The 18,687-nt window shown below is 39.8% G+C and overlaps 2 protein-coding genes across 5 annotated transcripts in view; both read right to left on the bottom strand.

Annotated features, from left to right (window-relative positions):
• The window catches only part of kdm6ba (lysine (K)-specific demethylase 6B, a), a 108,372-nt gene extending 96,332 nt beyond the window's left edge, over positions 1 to 12,040 (bottom strand). The window contains exons 1-3 of the mRNA XM_044182847.1: positions 11,487 to 12,040; positions 7,968 to 8,163; positions 6,940 to 6,980 (exon numbers count right to left, since the gene is read on the bottom strand). The gene's annotated coding sequence lies outside the window, so the exon portion shown is untranslated. The remainder of the gene's footprint in view (positions 1 to 6,939; positions 6,981 to 7,967; positions 8,164 to 11,486) is intronic.
• Positions 12,041 to 13,859: 1,819 nt separating this feature from the next.
• Positions 13,860 to 18,687, bottom strand: part of LOC122870458 (dynein axonemal heavy chain 2-like) — a 76,425-nt gene continuing 71,597 nt past the window's right edge. For all 4 annotated transcript variants that reach the window (XM_044184661.1, XM_044184660.1, XM_044184662.1 and 1 more), the window contains 4 exons: positions 17,867 to 18,043; positions 17,238 to 17,312; positions 15,042 to 15,192; positions 13,860 to 14,809 (listed from right to left, as the gene is read on the bottom strand). In XM_044184661.1, the coding sequence (XP_044040596.1) occupies positions 14,655 to 14,809; positions 15,042 to 15,192; positions 17,238 to 17,312; positions 17,867 to 18,043 (558 nt within the window). In that variant the 3' untranslated portion in view covers positions 13,860 to 14,654. The remainder of the gene's footprint in view (positions 14,810 to 15,041; positions 15,193 to 17,237; positions 17,313 to 17,866; positions 18,044 to 18,687) is intronic.

The following is an 18,687-nucleotide window of genomic DNA, read 5'->3' as shown; positions in this document are numbered from 1 at the left end:
ATACAAAGCCAACCATTTTTGCGCTACTATGAATCTGATAACAGTTTTCAGTAACACTTTCCATGAAGCCCACATCTATAATGCATTATAAACATACTTATGTGTTATACCTTGCTTATAGCAATGTATAATTATAGTTATAAGCACTCAAATATTCATAATGCTGTATAAAAGAACTGCACATTACATTGTACCAACACATTATAAAGCATTTTATAATGACTTATAAGATCAAGTAGTATAATACTTCATAATTGCTGGTCACTCACTGACATTCTTTTGGCAAGGATCATAGTGTATTATAATTCTCATAGTTGTAATACATTATAACCATTTTATAATCCATTATAATTACTGTTATAATGCATTATAATGTGATTATAATGCATTAAAAAATATTATAATGTATTACAACTATGTCTATTTGTGAAAACATTACATTAGTGAAATGTAAATGTCCATCATTCAGTTGTTAATGATCAAAAAGATGTGTCAAATTGGAGTACTCAATTTCTGTTATGACCCATTAAACAAATAAATTAATTACAACGTTTTGTGTGTTCTTGCATAGATTTAATGATACAGTGTTTCCCCTACCATTGCCTTGGGGGGGGCTGCCCGCCCTCCTGAATGAACAATATTTTATTTATGTTTTGTTGTGAATTCTTCACGTTCAGGTATTTTGAAATTACGGGTTTATTTCCACTTTCTTCTCTTTCCGCTCATGTCCATCCTCTACTATGTTTTTACCTTTGTTACCAGTGCAGAAGTCACTGATGATGTTAATTGTAATATTACTGCTTTAAAAGGTTCATTATGTAACATTTAGGAGGAGCTATTGGCAGAAATGGAATATTTGTGTATAATCACCTGAAAATAAGAATCGTTGTGTTTTTGTTACCTTAGAATGAGCCGTTTTTATCTACAGAGGAAGCGGGTGCCCTTCCACTGAGGCCGTCATGTTGCGCCGCCATGTTTCTACAGTAGCCCAGAACGGACAAACCAATCACTGGTTCTAGATAGGGCCTTTCACGAGTTTCACGGCCACCGTAATTTCTCCTACACGCTTGGAACAGGAGGGTGAGGCTAGTGGTATTCAAATGGTTGCAAACTGTAATTTCACCACTAGATGCCACTAAATCCTACATACTGGACCTTTAAAGTTCATGTAGCACAATAACTCGATTCTCTCTCTGTATTTCATGATGTTGTAATGTCTAGTTGATGTTTTGTATGTATTGTACCGCTGTAATGTTGGTAAAAACTTGTTTCAGTAATTAGCCTGTTCGGAAATTAGTCTGAATAAATGTTAAACTAACTGGCTAGCCTAGCTAGCTTGCGCTGTTTTACTGTGAACACAGAGTTAACATGGTTTCAGTGTGATTTTATAGTAATAGTTGTTACTGCAACAGTTTAGTGATTTACACAGTCATCCACAGAGTATGCCAACCTCATTTTACAGTCCTTAAATGGTTTGAGTTATTGCTGACTATCAGTAACAACTCACAGATATGCATACATTTGTTTCTTTGTGCTTTATTTCAGTAACTAGCGTCACTATGCTGCACCATTTGTACTGCTTGTACTATTTCCATTCTGCAAATAAAGAGCTTAAAGCTAGGGTAGGTATTGTTGGAGAAGCTAGCAAGAGACAGCTAGGTTGCGTTTCATTAGTAGTTCCACTTCCCCTCATTCACTTCCCCTCAGCCCTTGGTATTACGTAACAGCATACATCGCACGGAGGCCAAAGTGTGTGTGTGTGTGTGTGTGTGTGTGTGTGTGTGTGTGTGGGGGGGTGTGTAAATGGAACGCACCTGCCCTTGTACACTTTCCGCCCAAACTATCATGGGTCAACTGCCAGTTGTAGCCTCAGCACTATACTGCATTTCACTAATCATCAGAAATACCTGAAGACTCATTTCAAAGAGGCGAAGGCATCTTCTGCATCTAATTGCAATATGTAGGCACTTTGTAGAAATTTCTGTTTGTGATCTGTATCATGATAATCATAACTATTATTGCTATGGGTTTATGTTATCTTGCAAAACAGCAATTTTTCCATCCATTTACAGATAATGTTGGTAATAAAAAAAAAATAAAAAAAAAATCACACAAGCTGAACAGTACATCAATCCAAGTACATATCAACTGCAATTACTTATGACATTTTTCAGTATAATATCAAGCTATCAATGAGATTTTCTTAAGAAACTATCTGCTAACTTGGCAACAGGAGTTTTATGTAGGCTATATTACTGCCCCCTAACCATGGATGTATTTCTTTGCACCAAATGCATAACTGCATTGCAGTTATGGTGGGTGATATACACCTTGAGTGACCATCGTTGTTGACTCTGCTTTGCTATAAGCAGAGTATAATGTATTATAAGTATGTTTATAATGCATTATAGACATGGGCTTCATTGAAAGTGTTACCCAGTTTTCTCATATGCTGAGAATACAAAATGAGAATATGTCTGAAAAACTTTACAAGGAAGCTAGCACTATAAATGTTTATTTTCTTGGTCACTAGTGGAAGAAGAAAATACTAATAAAAGGCCTACTAGAGCCAACCAGGGACGGACACACACACACACACACACACACACACACACACACACACACACAAAACATCAGGTGACATTCAGCCACACACTGCCCAAAGGCATCAGATGGTGGACTGTTGGCTTTGTACATCAGGGCCCTTATATGAGTTTTATGAGGTTTTGTGCAACACTACTTCCCCAATGTAGAAACAAGGTGGAAGCAATGTGTGTGTCATTTTTGGATGTATTTCTACGAGATCAGAACACTGACTGACTGGCATGTGATGTGGTTTATGTTTGCAACAGTATCACTTACTGAATTACTTTTGTTTTCCTTCAAAAAACTGCAGCTGTCCCCATTTATAGATTTGTTGTTTGATAGGGTTGTTTGGCAATCATAGTTGTTGTATGACATTAAAAAGCACCATGCAATAACTGCCTACCCTCTATAGTTTTTTTATACCAATGCACCCCCTTCCACATCCCCACACACCTCTTTCCCTCCACTTGCTTAAATTACCACAACCTCGCCCTAATCTTGCATCATCTAACCTCCCCTAACTGCCTCCAAAACCACTGTGGGGCCTTAAGACACAGGTGCGAACATCAACACTGAAACACTTCATAGTAATAGACGTTGGAGTATATACATAGCTGCACTATTAAAACACATGGTTACGCACACATTGGTGCCAACACACACACACCTTAGAAACACATACACACAAATACACAGCACACCAAGAGAGGCCTGTGACAGCTGGGTAATGCAGGCCAAACAACAAGCACAGCAGAGGACAGGAGACATGTTGGGCATCTTCCTCTTTGCAAACTCTGTCACCCGTACACACACACAAACACAAAACACACAGAGCCTACAAAGAGAGCTCACATGAGAACAAGCACGCACACACACAAACCCAATGCCCTCCCTCGCAGGAAAGTTATATAACCAGATAGGCAGAGGAGCTCTCTCTCCACACCTCTTTTATTACATCTTTCCATTCCTCTTGTCTTGAGCTCTATTTGTTCTTCCATCCCTGCCTTTCTGTTCTTATATTCAGTGCCAGTTTTCTTTACATGGATTCAGCACTTCTTGAATGAGATCCCCCCCCCCAGCCAGCTGTTCTTTAAATGCATTAAATGTGACTGTTAAAAGCTTTAATAGGGAGAATGTGGTAATACGCCCTCACAGACCTCCGGGAGGTGGATGATGTCAGCTCCACCTCTCTTCCTTCCCTCCCTACGCTACTCCTCCCTCGATGACACCGCTGATGATGACAGAGGAGGAGGTGGATGATGAAGAGGAGTCTCTCCCCCTCCCTCTCTTTCTTGTTCTCCTCCTCACCCACTGCTTCCTGCCATCCTCCCCCAGGGCATCCTGAGTCAGCTCTCACCACCTCTCTTCCTGAATCTCTCTCTACATCCTGTTCAAATCTGTTCTCATTTGAACCAAAAGCATTTTTATTTCTTTTAATCTTATGCTCTTCATTCTCTGAGATTCTCTCTTCATACTTCTGTAGAAATGTGGTTTTATTCAACTTCAGCAGATAGAGGGAGACCGAGAGAACAAAGACAAGAAGGGAATTATTGTAATGATAACTGATATAATACCCACACTTCTTTATTATTGCTGTGACAGACTGAAGTTAGAATTAAATAAATAAGAATTTTCTTGTTTCTTGTCCAACTGTTAAAACACCACTGAATGTTCTGAAAGCATAAATCCTTTTTGTGCTGCCTCCACATGGTGTGTGGCACATGTGTATGGCACATGGATTGGAGCATTCAGAAGAAAGGAGGAGGAGGATGTAGACAAAGCAGATGGGAAAAACAAATGCCAAATCCTAATGTACCTGTCTGACGCCCTGCACTGAACACACACAAACTGTCACCTGCTTGTATGAAAGAGTGCGTAATGCAAACTGGAGTGTGTAACATCAAATGTTACTTGTGGTATTGGCATTTCTGGGGCCAGTAATGTGTGACTCATATTTCAAAGCTTAATTAACTGGAATGTTCACTATTAACTTTTTTAAATAAGAAATTGCATATCAGCAAATGTAATGTTACATCAAATCAGATGAAACAATAATATTAATTGGAAATTAAATTTGGCCATTAAATTTGTGGGTTACTCCCTCAATCAACATCTGTAAGACAGTATACTTACTGTAGCCTATGGACTCTGCAAAGCAAAATTGTGCAGCTGAACATATGCCACTCATTACTACCATGTCTTAAATTAGATCCCTGTCTGACAAAACTGGTCCCAGGTGCAGCATATGGAATTATTTCACTTACAACAAGCCAACATCAAAACCCTGGTATAAAGGGTGCTGCCAAGCTCTGCAAGTCACGTATGGTGACATCATCATAGCTTTAGATTTATTATTAGTATTAAAGTCAACTTTCTGGAACACTAAATGAATTGAACTCAAACCTACAACATTTAAGGTACACAATAAGCATATCTTACTTGGCCACCAGGATACAGTACTAGCCTTGTGACACATAGCTAACATTCATCTCTGTAGCAGTGTATAAAAAAGCCAAAAGCTGTAATGATAGTAGATTAGATACACTATGACACTCAAACCCAAAGGGAAGGTGACACGGGTCCAAAGGGTTAGAGTGTGCACACGTGTGTGTCTCAGAGACAGATGCAAGCTGATTGACGGGGCTGTCATGTTGACTGAAGCAGGTCAAGCTCACAGTTACAGTCTTACCAGAAAATGTACAGTAACACTCTCTTTCGCTCTCAAACATATTAACACATTCAGACATTCAACATGACCTCCACTAAACAAACGACCACAAGCTGTTTGTGTAAGAGACAGGCACCAATGGTGGGTAAGACACAGGTTTCATTCACAAATCACTCACTTTTTATGTCCCCATAATCAATGAATGGAAAACAAATACACACCAACTGTCATATGCAAGTAGGGCTACTTGATTTATTATGCTTATACTGTACGTGCATTTTAAAACCCATCCCCGGCCCATCTTTTTCTTTCCAACAATCCCTTCTCTCTCCCTCCTTCTTTCTGCTCAGTAACATCCATTCTTACAGAAAAGCTTGCAGCCAAACTGTGCTTTATATGTATGTGCGTGTGTATCCGTCTACAAGCATAATGGAAGGTGTCTACTTGATCTTAAGCAGGATTGTGTGTATATGTGCATGTGCATTTATGTGTATAATGGATCTGATTCATGGCCAGCTGTAAATGTATGTAATAAAGCTGAGCAGGCTAAGTGATGGAAAACCCCAGGTGTGTGAGACTCGGCAGGGTCCTGGGAGATTAGAAAGTGTGTGTATGTCTTTGTCCCTAAGAGGGAGATCAAAACAGTGTGTGAGAAGGGTGTGGGGCTGTTTGAGATGTGTGTCAGAGAGTGTTTGAGGACTGTGTGTGTGAAAATGAAACAGAGCTGGTGTTAGGTTAGGTGTGTATACACCTAAGTAAGGGTGCTGAATGTGTACAGCTCAATTGAAGTGCATGTGTGTGTGCTCGTCTCTGGCCCCAGCCCCAATCAATTTAGTAGCTGTGGTGAAAAATGGCAACAACTCTACTGAAACAGAAAAAGACTCTTTAAACATTTAAAACTACAATTGTAAATAAGTCATAAATGTAATCCAGCACCGCAGAGCCTTTATAGGAGGGGGTGATACTAAAACAAGTTGCACGAAAGCAGAGTGGCAGCTGGAACCAAACTGGTTCATGACATATAATGTTTGAGTAAGCAAACAGCAGGCCAGCACAAACAGAAAATAGAAAACTTTTAATGAGGCTATCCATTTTAAATGTGTGGGTCAGTCAATGTAGCAAACCATTTCATTCAGGCCTCAAAACAAATCATCAGTCCCAATGACTCTGGATCAATCCATGTAAGGTACATACTGTGTACACCTCAGATTTCAAAACTACCAGCCTGTATTACAGACAGAATGGGTAAAAACAATAGTCTAACACAATGCAAAATCATTGGAATTTCCTTTCTAATGGTAGCAATTAAAGTGGATTTTCGTCCTTTCAGGAGAAAAGGAGACAAAATCCCCCCAAAAAAAGTATGTTTTCTTTGCTGAAGCAGTAAGGAAAGCTGAGATGGAAAGCGTAGAGAAGAGGAGCTTCTACATAGATTTGATGTCACTCAGTGAAAAGTTTCTAAGCTGTCGCTTGAACTACACAGTATCAGAGATTGCACATGAATATATTGTACCCATTTGCAAATACATTTGAGCTAGTCAAACATTTCATTGTTCTGAAAGAAGCTCAGACAAACATATCTACTGGTACAGACAAAACAGGAATGACAGTGTCAGTGAAGTCATGCACATTCCATATGTCACTGCAGGCAGGTCAAAGTCTGGGTAAAAGGTCAAATGTCTTACCTGAGCAGGTGGGTTCTTGCTGAAAAATGCAGATGGCTCCCCTGCAGGAAAACAGTATGTAAACAATGGATCTGATATGGATCACTTTTAGGCTGCAAGTCTGTTGTGGGAAAATACCTTTAAATCTTAGTGAATTGTGATGCTGACTCTGTGATAGAATATATTACAATTTTATTCAAAAACATCAAATGATTTTGTTTGTTTTTGGTCCCCCCAAACACCACATGGAATATAGCTAGTCAAGCATCAAAGCTTCATGCCTATGCCAGGAATCATCGTATCATCTTTGACTCTGCACTGAAATTTGACAAACAGATTAACTCTGTGGCGAAAGCTAAGGAACATTGCCAAACTTAAGTCCTCTAAGAAGACTGTTACCACTGCATTAATCTCCTCAAGCTTGACTACTGCAACTCACTGTACCTGGGTGTTGGCCAGTCCTCTTTGTCTCGCCTGCAGCTGGTGCAGAATGCTGCAGCGAGACTTTTAACTGCTACCAGAAAAAGTACTAGCATCCCTGCACCTGTCAAATACAGGACTTACTTATAAATACTTTTATTTGTTTTCAGAGCCATACATGGGCTGGCACCCCTGTACATTTCAGAACTTCTCTGCCCCTACTCCAACTCTAGGCCTCTTAGATTTCACAACAATTGTTTTTGTATGATATCATTTCTATTTGTTATTATTAGTATTATTGTGCCTTATTACTATTTGTGAATTTTTGCTACTGATGTCATTCTACTCACTATTGTGTTGTGGCGTTCACTTTAATTTGTACAGCACTTTGGTCAACTCTGGTTGTTTTTAAACATGCTATATCAATACATTTGAGGGAAATGCTGTGAATTAAATACTAGGTCTGATTTAATATCTGTGAAGCTCACTAAAGGAAATTGAATTATTACAGTAGAGGGTTTTAACATTCAGTAAATGCAACACCATGGTGAAAAGTTAGTGGTACAGTAATTAACAAACCTAAAAAAACAATCATGCATTAATATATTAGTTGGCTATGTCCATCTTACCATCACTAAGGAATGGCATCAGTGTTTTCCATTCCCAGTCCATCTTGACAGGCTGTGCTGGTGATTAAACGTTAGCCCATTCTTGCCAACAGTATGTCAGACTCCCAGTAAGACATTTCACTTATGGCTTCAGTCAGGCGGTGGTGGTTCATGAAACACAGCACAACAATGCTTGGCCATGTTCCTCACTCCTTCTCTGTGAATGGGGAAGATATATATAGTAACCTTTTTGATCAGTGATTAAAAAAATGAAGCAGAAATCAAGTAGATCAGAGTACAATCATCAATATGGAAAAGTATTCAGAGAGTATATTTGTCACGTGTCATCTACATGGCCATTTACGAAATAAAACTGCACCACAACTGCACTGAATTTGGTGGTTCTGTCTACTGGTCAAATTTAGATATCTAACAACATATATTCATCACTGTACTGTGAGAAATTAGCAGCTGTTCACAAAGGACATACACAGACCAGGGTTGGACTGCGAAAGTGTCGCCATCTAGGGGAGAATACGCACTCCTGCAATTTGTGCAGTTAATATAGCTTTGTACACTACTGCATACATGTAGTGATAGAAAATCAGTGAACTGGATACACCGCTTCAATATTGGCATGTAATCACTCATTTCATACAAGTACATAGATGATGTTAATCTAGGTCAAAGCGGTAACACCTTATTGATTTCCCTCCTCAAAAAAATGTCTATCATACAGGAGGAGATATAGATAGAGTAGCAGGGAAGTAATCAATGGTATTTGAAGCCATTAAACAACTCAGGTATGGATAGAGAAAAGAGGGCAGTAACTGGGCATGTATTTGGAAATATACTAATTTTACATGCAGTGTACATCTTTGTATGACTCTGTATGAAAATACACAAGAAATCAGAAAATGGCTCCCAGTATGCAAGCAAACCATACAAGTCAAGTGATCAATGTGTGTATGTACTGTCAAGTAATCAGGTGTGTTGCTTAGGTGTCCTTAAGCAACACTAGTATGGGCTCTACTTTAATGTGGACAAACAGTGAAGTGGCACGATGTCACAGTAGGAGAAGAGGCACTGTCAATCCAGTGTCACATATGACACGTGTTCATGTTCATATACTGCAATTTTGTATAGGAATAAGTCACAATTACTGTAGGTATTAAATTATGGGGAACTGTCAGTTTTGCAACTATGTAATATTAGTTAGGCCGCAGAGACATTACTGTCGCAATTAAATACAGCCAGTGTAACCATGAAAATTACTCAAGTACAACAAAGTTTAATTTAATCTGCAACACAGGCCATGTATTTATTCTTTAGCTTTACCGTAAATTTAGCTGTGTGGAAAATTCTAAGTGCAATTGTTCAGCATTAGCCTATGCCTGGAAACATGTGGGCACCAGACTTTCAAATATGTCCAAACGTGAATTCAACCGCTTAGCGCACATTGACGGCTGCTGTGTATTCAGACCAGTATTACACATTTACCTGGGAAGAGGTATTGCTGTGTACAGTAAAATGTTTGCTGTCCCGCTGTCTTCCAGGTTTTTGCAAGTAGTGCAAGAAATAAATATAGCCACTTTACCGTTTTGTCCGAACAGAAGAACTTAAACCTACGCCTTTGGAAAGATGCTGTAAACTTTGGAAAATTAATTTTAAATAAATAAAGCTAAGTATTAAATTAAATTATAATATTTTTGTTTTGTTTTGTCTTCCACAAGCTTTCCCGCCACTGCCCACAATTAGTTGGGTTATTTTTCAGCTGTGAGCTCCTCAAGTTGCACTGCATTGTGGGACATATATCCATCAACCAGTCAAAACTGAAGGGGATTTATTATTCACACTGACATTTAAGTTTACTTAATTTTGAAAGTTTTTAATATGGAAAACCTACATACTGAAACCCTCTTTAATAATAATTTAAATAATGTGGTAAAGTGGAATATGGACGCAGTATGAGACACCCAAATGGTTATATACTAAAGCGATATAGGCGATAATAGACTACAGCAGGGCCATTCAATTACAAATTCAATTGGGCTAGATTTTAAAACCAGGAAATGTTGATGGGCTAGACATTTTCAGCAGCCTATTTAAAACATTTTAGTTTTTGGTAATGACAAATTTTAAACAAATGCAAATGAATGTAATAAAAAATAGCAGGTGTTTGGAGATGGCGGTAAAATAAAGACTTGCCAATCCAGGCAGGGTTAAACCTGTCGGGTTTCATTGTCAAATTTACGTTTCAGGGTTGACAGAGACATATTTTCAGTAGAGCACTTCCCTACGTGTGACTGTTAATAGCCAGATGTTTTGAAAAGCTACTAAGCGTGGTCGGAACTCACAGGCGAAAACGCTCATTTGTGAAAGATATGATTGGCGGTGTCGCTACATCCGTAAACATACTGCCCCGATCGGTACTGCGCATGTGGAACTCTCAACAAAGATGAGAAGGAAGCGAGATGGCTCACTCGTTAGCCACTTCCATACACTTTATATGTAGTTTACTTATTTTGTCATACATCAGACGTATGTATGCTGGCCATGCGGAGGTTGCTTCTGGGCCGGATGTGGCCGCCAACTGAATAGACCTGCTCTAGAGCAAAACACTGAATCCCATACAAGTCCATAAGTATATGTAGTCTAACCAATTCCTGTCCTGGATCGCCATCCAGTGGCAAAATGCCCGAAGTGCTACAGGGACAGCGAGGAGAGGGGTGGAGACAGAAAAAAATCTAAGGGAAGAAAATTCAAACGCTCTTCCTGGAAATAGTAGAGAACCCGCCACAACTTCACCACATGACATTTCAGAAAGAAAATGCGACACTCCTTCCACCAACACCAGCGAGCCCGCATTTCATTCAATAAGCCGCTATTCAACCCCTAACTAGCATAATATCACAGCCACACGTTGTTTATCACACCCACGGACACGATCCATCGCTTTTCGTGCATTTATAAACGTGTAACCGAAATCAACACAATGCGATTGCGACATCACCAACTCCAACCTACCTTCCCGTAAACTATTCCTTCCTTACCGTAAAAACATGACATCACCAACACCAGTTTCAATGTGAATTTGGGGAAAACAGACAAAACAGCTGCCAGCAACGCAGAAAAAAGAAACTGCTGCAGTATCGAAAGTTATCGGCCCTATTCATGTAAAGTTAGACTTGTGTAGCCCATTTCACTGTATTAGAAATTATATAATACGATCAAATCATCCCCTTAAAAATCACCACAATAATACAGCCTTCTGTTTTCAGATAGATGCAGGGTTTCTGCTCTGCAAATTCTTGAGTTTACTAGACTTACAATTGTCTCCTGCAGTGATACAAATGTTCTTGTAGTAGCTTGTATTGTTGCTGTTGATCGTGTCCTTTAAGATTTATTACAGGATGATGATACAGTTCAGGTTGTTTCCAATGGATTCTCATTGGTTCCCCTCTTACAATTAGATAACAGGCTGTACAGCCTCACATGTCAGCATGTATGCCAGATAGTCATACTATGCATTATGCTTACCTTTTATGTGCAATCCAAAATCTGCTGGGGAGGTGCCGTGCGGACTCTCGCTGTTAAAACAGTGTAATAGTGGAAAATCTGCAAAGCTGTCCATGTCCTTTCCCAGCCACAGATGACGCAGCCCCCTAAAAGCCCTCTCCCAAAAAACATGAAGCCCCATAACATCCATAACGGGTTTAGGTGCAAACGTCGACACGGGGAGCACTGTACACGCAGATAGATCACAACCCAGGCTGAGAAAATGTGGATGTGTTTCGCCCATGGGCAAGGCATGACGGATAGCCTCATCACTGATCTTGCATCTCTGCACAGTCATATCGCCTTTCTAAATGATTGCACAGCTCGTTTCTCCCTTTGAAGACCATCTGGTAAAAAAAAAAATCGCCAGCTCCTGTAGCCTCCAAGGCAGCGGGGGTTGCAATGGGCACGGATTCCCTAATCATCCAAAAACACAACTGATATCCATTTCCTAGAGAGGAACGGTCCACCGCGATCAGAGCAGGCAGTCCTTAAAGAAATTGCGCAGTTTTTATTCCATTGAAACGGAGACTCTTTCCCTTCTGTCCCCGTTGAAAGCCTCTTTCCCTCCCTCCTCCTCCTCCCTCCCTCCTCTCCCTTTCTCTCTCTTCCCTCATGCAGGTTTATTTTCGGTAGAAGAGTCTTTGACATTAACTGCCCCGCCTCCATAGTCACTGGCAAACACACTGTACAACTTGCCCAAATTCCATTATTAATAACTATTCAATGGAGAACAACTGGACCCCAGGTTTCCCCCGGTACAAGTATTTGGTTCAAGAGTCAAGCTCTCCGTTGGAGGTTACTAAAGGCGCCAAGAGCCACTTGAGGAATCAAAAGTTGTGCTTTGGAGATGTCTGGTAATCTTGTCAGGTCCCTGTCATTTCCCTAGAAACTGAAAACTAGATCAAGAGCATGTTGGGAAATCGGTTAAGTTAGGTCCCCAGGGTGCTTGAGGTGTTGTCAGGGGGTCCCTAGTAAACTGCAGATTGATTTAATTTCACTCGTAATACATTCAATAGGAGACACTGTAATCTGATTAGACCTTTCCCCAGGCTTATCCTCTAATGTGACAACATTTTCAAACAGGTCTACAAGTCTGCAGAGAATAGTTTTCATACGTACTTATTACATGAAAAAGTTTGGATTCCCTCCCTCACAGATATTCAATAACTGTCCGCATTTCTCCAAAACGAAGGAATTTTAGAAACGGCTGTTGTACAGTTTCTAAGTGGATAAACAGATGGAAGAAATCGGCTTCCAATGCCCTCAAGAAATAAATATTTCTGCGGACTGGAAGCATTTGAAAACCTTGGCCCTAAAATAAGACATCCAGTGTTTGAACACAGAAATACCACCTCTTACAAAATGCTAAACAATTCAAATTTACAATTGTTTAAAGCACAGCAGCCACAAAACTTTGGCTACTGTATTCCTGACCTAGAATACACAAATCCAATTCATGTATTAGACAGGAAGGTTAATTACCACCACAAAACAAATATATCTGAAATGTTTCCACACCACATCTACATTCTCGTTCATTTCAGCTGAAGCTTTTATCCATTAAAACACCTCCCAAGTCTGATATTTTTGTTACAACCAGAATAAGCCAAATTGAATTTGAATTCAGCATGTTGCTATGAGTGGTCCCCCTCCATCTCCCACCCAGCCAGAGACCACCAGAGTACACACACACACACACACACACACACACAGACCTGGGTCTGATAAAGAGGCTCTTAAACCCTGAGGAAGTCTGTGTTCAGTCTTTCAGGGGGACAATCCTTACGTCTGAATACAACCTTGAACTCAGGCCCCCCTCTCTTTGGTTCCCCTCTCTCATTACTGGACCATTCTTCCTCCCGGCTCACTTTCTCCAGGGTCCTTCTCTTGTTTTTCTCTCCCTCCCTTTTAGGAGTTTGGGCTGAGTCCTTTCCAGTGGGGAAGTCCGGGCCTTCTCTCTCACAATGCTGACCGACTCCAAACGTCTTGTCTGCGAAGCTTCATTAGAATTTATTTGTTTGAATAGGTTCATTTCTCCTTCAGTCGCTCCCTCCCTCTGTCCTCTTTTTCAGCTTGGGGGAAATGTGTATTAGCATAAAAATATCCTTTACCTCACCTTGATTAACTGCATTGTTTGCATGTGTGCCAGCATGGGTGTGTATTGTTACTGTGTCAAAATTTCTCTGTATTTGAGTGTGCCAAACCAAGAATGAATCTAATTTTCACAAAATTAAAATATTATTCTTTGGTTTAAAGATGTAAAACTACCAGTAACAGACATTGTTTACTACTTTATAAAGATTTTAACTGATTTGTATTTCGAGGACTGTCAATAAGTGCACAAAGCCAGGATAATGATTCATAAAAATATTGTAAATTTAATGTATTCCAAAACTGAAGCACTCATTTCCAATGTTATTTAGCACATATTTTTTATAGCCCAGGACTGTCTTCACGCAAGTGCTTTGTCAATTCTTTTATGTTAACACAAAATAGATGACAATGCATAACAGCTCATTAATTTACCAAGTAATTCAATGAGCACAACGGACACTTACATGACCAGACAGTCACTTGATCCAGATGTTGCAAAGAGCAAGTTTCCAGTAAAACACAACACTTCTAAGAAGGAGACTATACCCTGTGTATGCGTGTGAGTGTGGCTGTCGGTGTGTAAGTGTCTATGTTTGAGCAGGTTAAAAGGGGGTCAGCATGGAAAGACTGATGCAGGTCTGTAAAGAGGAGTGAATAATCGGCCGGCTGACAGTGAAGAAAGCAGACAAAAAAGAAAGAGAAGAGAAAGAGAGCTTACCAGAATTGTGTCAGACCAACTTCAAAGTGTCAAAGAATGAGTCAGTCCATTTATTGTTAAGCCCCAGGTGTGAAAACCGGCTTTATAGAATGCAATACATTAGGGAAGTAACACAGTGTTGAAATTTAAAATGTCATTTGCTGTCTATTGTAACCTTGTGGCCTTTAAAGCTTGAAGGTCACAAATAAGGATAATATCAAATTTCATAAACAGCATATTCAGTAATAAACAGCTAAACAATAAATAATAAACATCAGTAAAAACAAAGTGTCAGAGTCAATGTGTGTGTGTGTGTGTGTGTGTGTGTGTGTGTGTGTGTGTGTTTGTTAAGGCCTTTAGTTGTCCAGACTCAGGAGAAGAGCAGTCCCTCTCTTGATCCAGTGATCTGGGGTCACAGCCCCGGATTTGAGTTCTACACCAACCACAAAAGATGCTCGGCCTGCCCCGCCCGAACGCACCGGGAAGTAATAACATGGACACAGGTACATATCTACACACCCACACACACACACAAACACACACACAAGAGACACAGAGTTGAGAAAGTGAAACCACAGAGCATGATATCACAAACTACATACAAACAGATAGAGAAAACAAGAAACCAAAGATGAATCATTCAAAATAACATAAAACAAAAGATGAAAAAGTAAAAAACAAGAAAAAGACAGTTGGTGGGATGGAGTAGGGAAATCCCTGACGAAAAGTCCCAAACAACTCACTCTTTGCCATTTTCTTGCGGTTTTCCACAGGTTTGAAGTGGATGGTGGGGATGGGACAGACCATCTGCATGGGTTCAGCTTCCACCAGACAGGAATTCTTCTTGTCCCAACCAGCTCCCTCCACGTACAAACCTCGGACAAATACTCCATCCTGAAGGGAGGTGGGCAGAAAAGAGAGGGGGTAATCAGGGAAGGGTAAGGTGAGAGATACAAACACTTGTAAACCTATTGCTGTTGGCAATTTTATCTCTTGTGAGTTACTCTCTTATTCTTACCTCCCACTCCACTGTCTTTTTTGGCTTGTTATACCAAATCAAAAGGTGACTTTTGACATAATTTAGTCACTTACTTTCCGTCACCACAACTAATTATGAGAAAGTTTTACTTTTGGGAGATCTAAATAACCACATCGACAACCAGAATGACAACCTGGCATCTGAGTTCCTTGATCTTATCCATACTTTTGACTGTACTCAGCATGTCTCTGGCCCTACCCAACACGATCATACTCTCGATCCAATTATTATTTATGGCTTCAATCCAGTAAATCTCCAGACTATCAATATGCATGTTTTGGACCATGCTGCTGTCCTTTTTAATGTCCCTCTAGTGCCTGCTGTCTCTTAACTGAGAGGCCCTCGACTCTTTTGACCCATCTCTTCACAGACCACTGAGAATTTCTGTAACACTTATCAGGCTTCTCAGCAGCTTGACCTGCTAGATTTATCATGTTCTGTGGAGTAGCTGGCTACTGGATTCCTGCAACGATGTGCTGCTACTCTGGACACCGTAGCTCTCTTTAAATTGTCTAAAGCCTGTACTGCTTTAATGCAACCACCACCGTGGGTTAATGACCAGAGTATTAGAAAGGCGTGTAGACGTGCTGAACGGAAATGGAAAACTTCCAAATTGTGGTGTAATTTCAATGCCATGAAAGAGCTATTAAAGGAGTTTAACAACACTGTAAAGGAAGAAAGCTCAAACTATTTCTCACATCTTATTGCTGCAAATCCTCACCATCAGAATTTATCTGATGCCGGCTGTTGTACTGTTTTGGTGCTGCTAGACCTCTCTGATGCGTTTGATACAGTTGATCATAGCATATTAATTGATTGACTAAAAAACTGGGTAGACGTTACTGGGACTGCTCTAGACTGGTTTAAGTCATATCTGAGTGACAGAACCTTCTCTGTATCAATTGGGAATGTCTCCTCTAGCTTTGCAAATATCACCTGCGGGATTCCTCAAGGGTCTATTCTTGGCCCTTTACTGTTTTGTATCTACATGTTACCACTGGGTCAAGTTATCCGCAACTCCAATATTTCTTTCCATTTTTATGCTGACGATACACAAATCTTATTTGTCCATAAATCCATCAGACCTCACCTCAGTTACCTTACTCACAGTTTACAGCCTTAAGGTCCTGGATGTCAAATAACTTCCTAATGCTGAACAACGATAAAACTGAAGTGATGGTGTTTGGACCCAAAGCACACAGGAAATTGTGTAAGCCAGGTGTTAGATTCCAAGGGATCTGGGAGTAACCTTTGATTCAGATCTAAACCTCTATGAACATTTTAGCAATATCACCAAATCGGTGATCGGTCAAATTGGGAATATTGCCAAGATTAGATCATTACTTTCATCATTCGGTGATGCACAAACTCTCATTCATGCTTTTGTCCCTAACCCTATTCATTTATTGAAAGATTTGTAGTCAGTGTCTTTTATCTATATTTTTATTTCTTGACTGCATGAACTTATTTTAATTAGTGATTACACTGTGTATTTTCTGTTTTTCTGTCTGTGAAGCAGTTTGTAAACTTGTTTCTGAAAAGTACTATATAAATAAAGTTTATCATATCAGGAGAGAGGAAGAGAAATTCTGAAGTGGCAGCAATCTACTAAAACATTTTCCACCAATGTCAAAATTTCAATTGTAGAACTGCTGTTAAAAAAAAAATTTAAACGCAAGAGCATATTTGAGGAATGGGAAGAGAGGCACAAAGTTGCATCCTGCTTTGAATGAAAATAAGTTTTTCAGGAAGAACCACACAGAGTCAATGTTTGAGTAGAAATGAAAAATGTGATGGAAAGTGGTGATGACAGCGGAAAGCTAATGGCCCAGAAAAAGTGGTCTGATGGCAAGTTTATGGAAATCTTTATGGAAATAGAAATGTGTGTATAGGGAGTCACCTTGGGTGGGTAAAGGAGGTTGCTGTCATCTACGGTGGACACTGTAAACTCCCAAGACAACGTGTCCACTGATATCTGTGAGAACACAATGTTAACTTGTTATTATCACCAGTCCAAAAGTCAAACAAGGACATTTCCATTCATTGCAGTAGAGTCATATTAGAATCGTTGTTTTTTTGTTAGATAAATTGCTCAAGTTAATTAATGTTAACATTAAGTGCGACGGTTGTTGGCTGTGAGATGCTGAGAGGCTGAGGTTTATGTATGGACTCAAGAGAGCAACAGGCTGGGTTTGCCAAACCAGCACAGGGGGTTGACTGCATGTTTCCAAGGGTGTTATGTGTGATTTATGTGTGTATTATTTGTGCTGTGAAAATTAAACTGAACAGCTGTTGTCATGCAAACATCTTGTAGTTCTGATTTTGTTCATTTTTCACAGTATAATCTTCACTTGTAGAATCACATAGTTAACTGGGATTGTCTTATGAAACCCTTTCAAACATCTACTGGATAAACTCTAAAATATAGGGCCATCAATCACGAACAAGACAATACAAGCAGTGTTTCACATGTAGTTTCACTAAATACTGTCTTTCTGCCTATGTGCAAGTGGTTGTGTGAACTCTCACGTTGTGTTGTCGAGCAGAGGACTGCAGCACAGCGGTGAGGAAACCGTTGGGAAAGGTGAAGCTGGCGAGCCAGAACAAGTTGGGGGGCTGGGCCGTCTCTGCCCAGCTTGCAAACTGATTGACTCGCTGGCAAAGATCCCTGGTCCATGCTGCCAGGGGCTTCAGTGAGGGGTATGCCTAGTGGACAGAGAGTTGCAGAGAGAGTGAGAGAGAGACTGCGAGAGCAACATGGCCAATCTACAGTCATTTCATGCTTCCAGCTGTTGGCAGCTATTCATAATGGGCACAAGTTCAGTACAGTGCAGTAGCACTGAGGTCTTATCAACACACATAGAAGGATGTAGGAGTGGTGTTCTAGAATTGTGTGAAAATTCACAAGTGAGGTGTGAACATAGTTATGTTTAAATTTTAATATGACACCTTTTACTTCATTTGGTTGATTTGATATTGACATGAATGGTAGAGAACCACAGAAGATTAACAAGAATCTACAAATAAACTACCACATCACAATCATGATGAAAGATTCTAAGGGACGATATGTAACAATTAGTGGTACCAATGATTAACAATTAACAATTATTTTCATTATCAATTAATCCACTGATTACGTTTTCAAGTAATTGATTAACCATTTAGTCTGTAAGACGTAAAAAATAATGAGAGATCCCAGCCACAACTTGACGCAGCCCAAAGTTAAAATTGCATATATTGTCTGACAGTTAAATAATACAAAGATAATCAATGTACAAAGATACATAACAGACCAAATTATGGAAATTCTCTAAAAACAAGTTTTTACACAAACATCCTCCCTGTGA

This window comes from Siniperca chuatsi, linkage group LG22, assembly GCF_020085105.1.
Source record: "Siniperca chuatsi isolate FFG_IHB_CAS linkage group LG22, ASM2008510v1, whole genome shotgun sequence".
Lineage (NCBI taxonomy): Eukaryota > Metazoa > Chordata > Actinopteri > Centrarchiformes > Sinipercidae > Siniperca > Siniperca chuatsi.
Note: the sequence above shows the minus strand (reverse complement) of the source record. Positions and strands in the feature narration are given on the sequence as shown.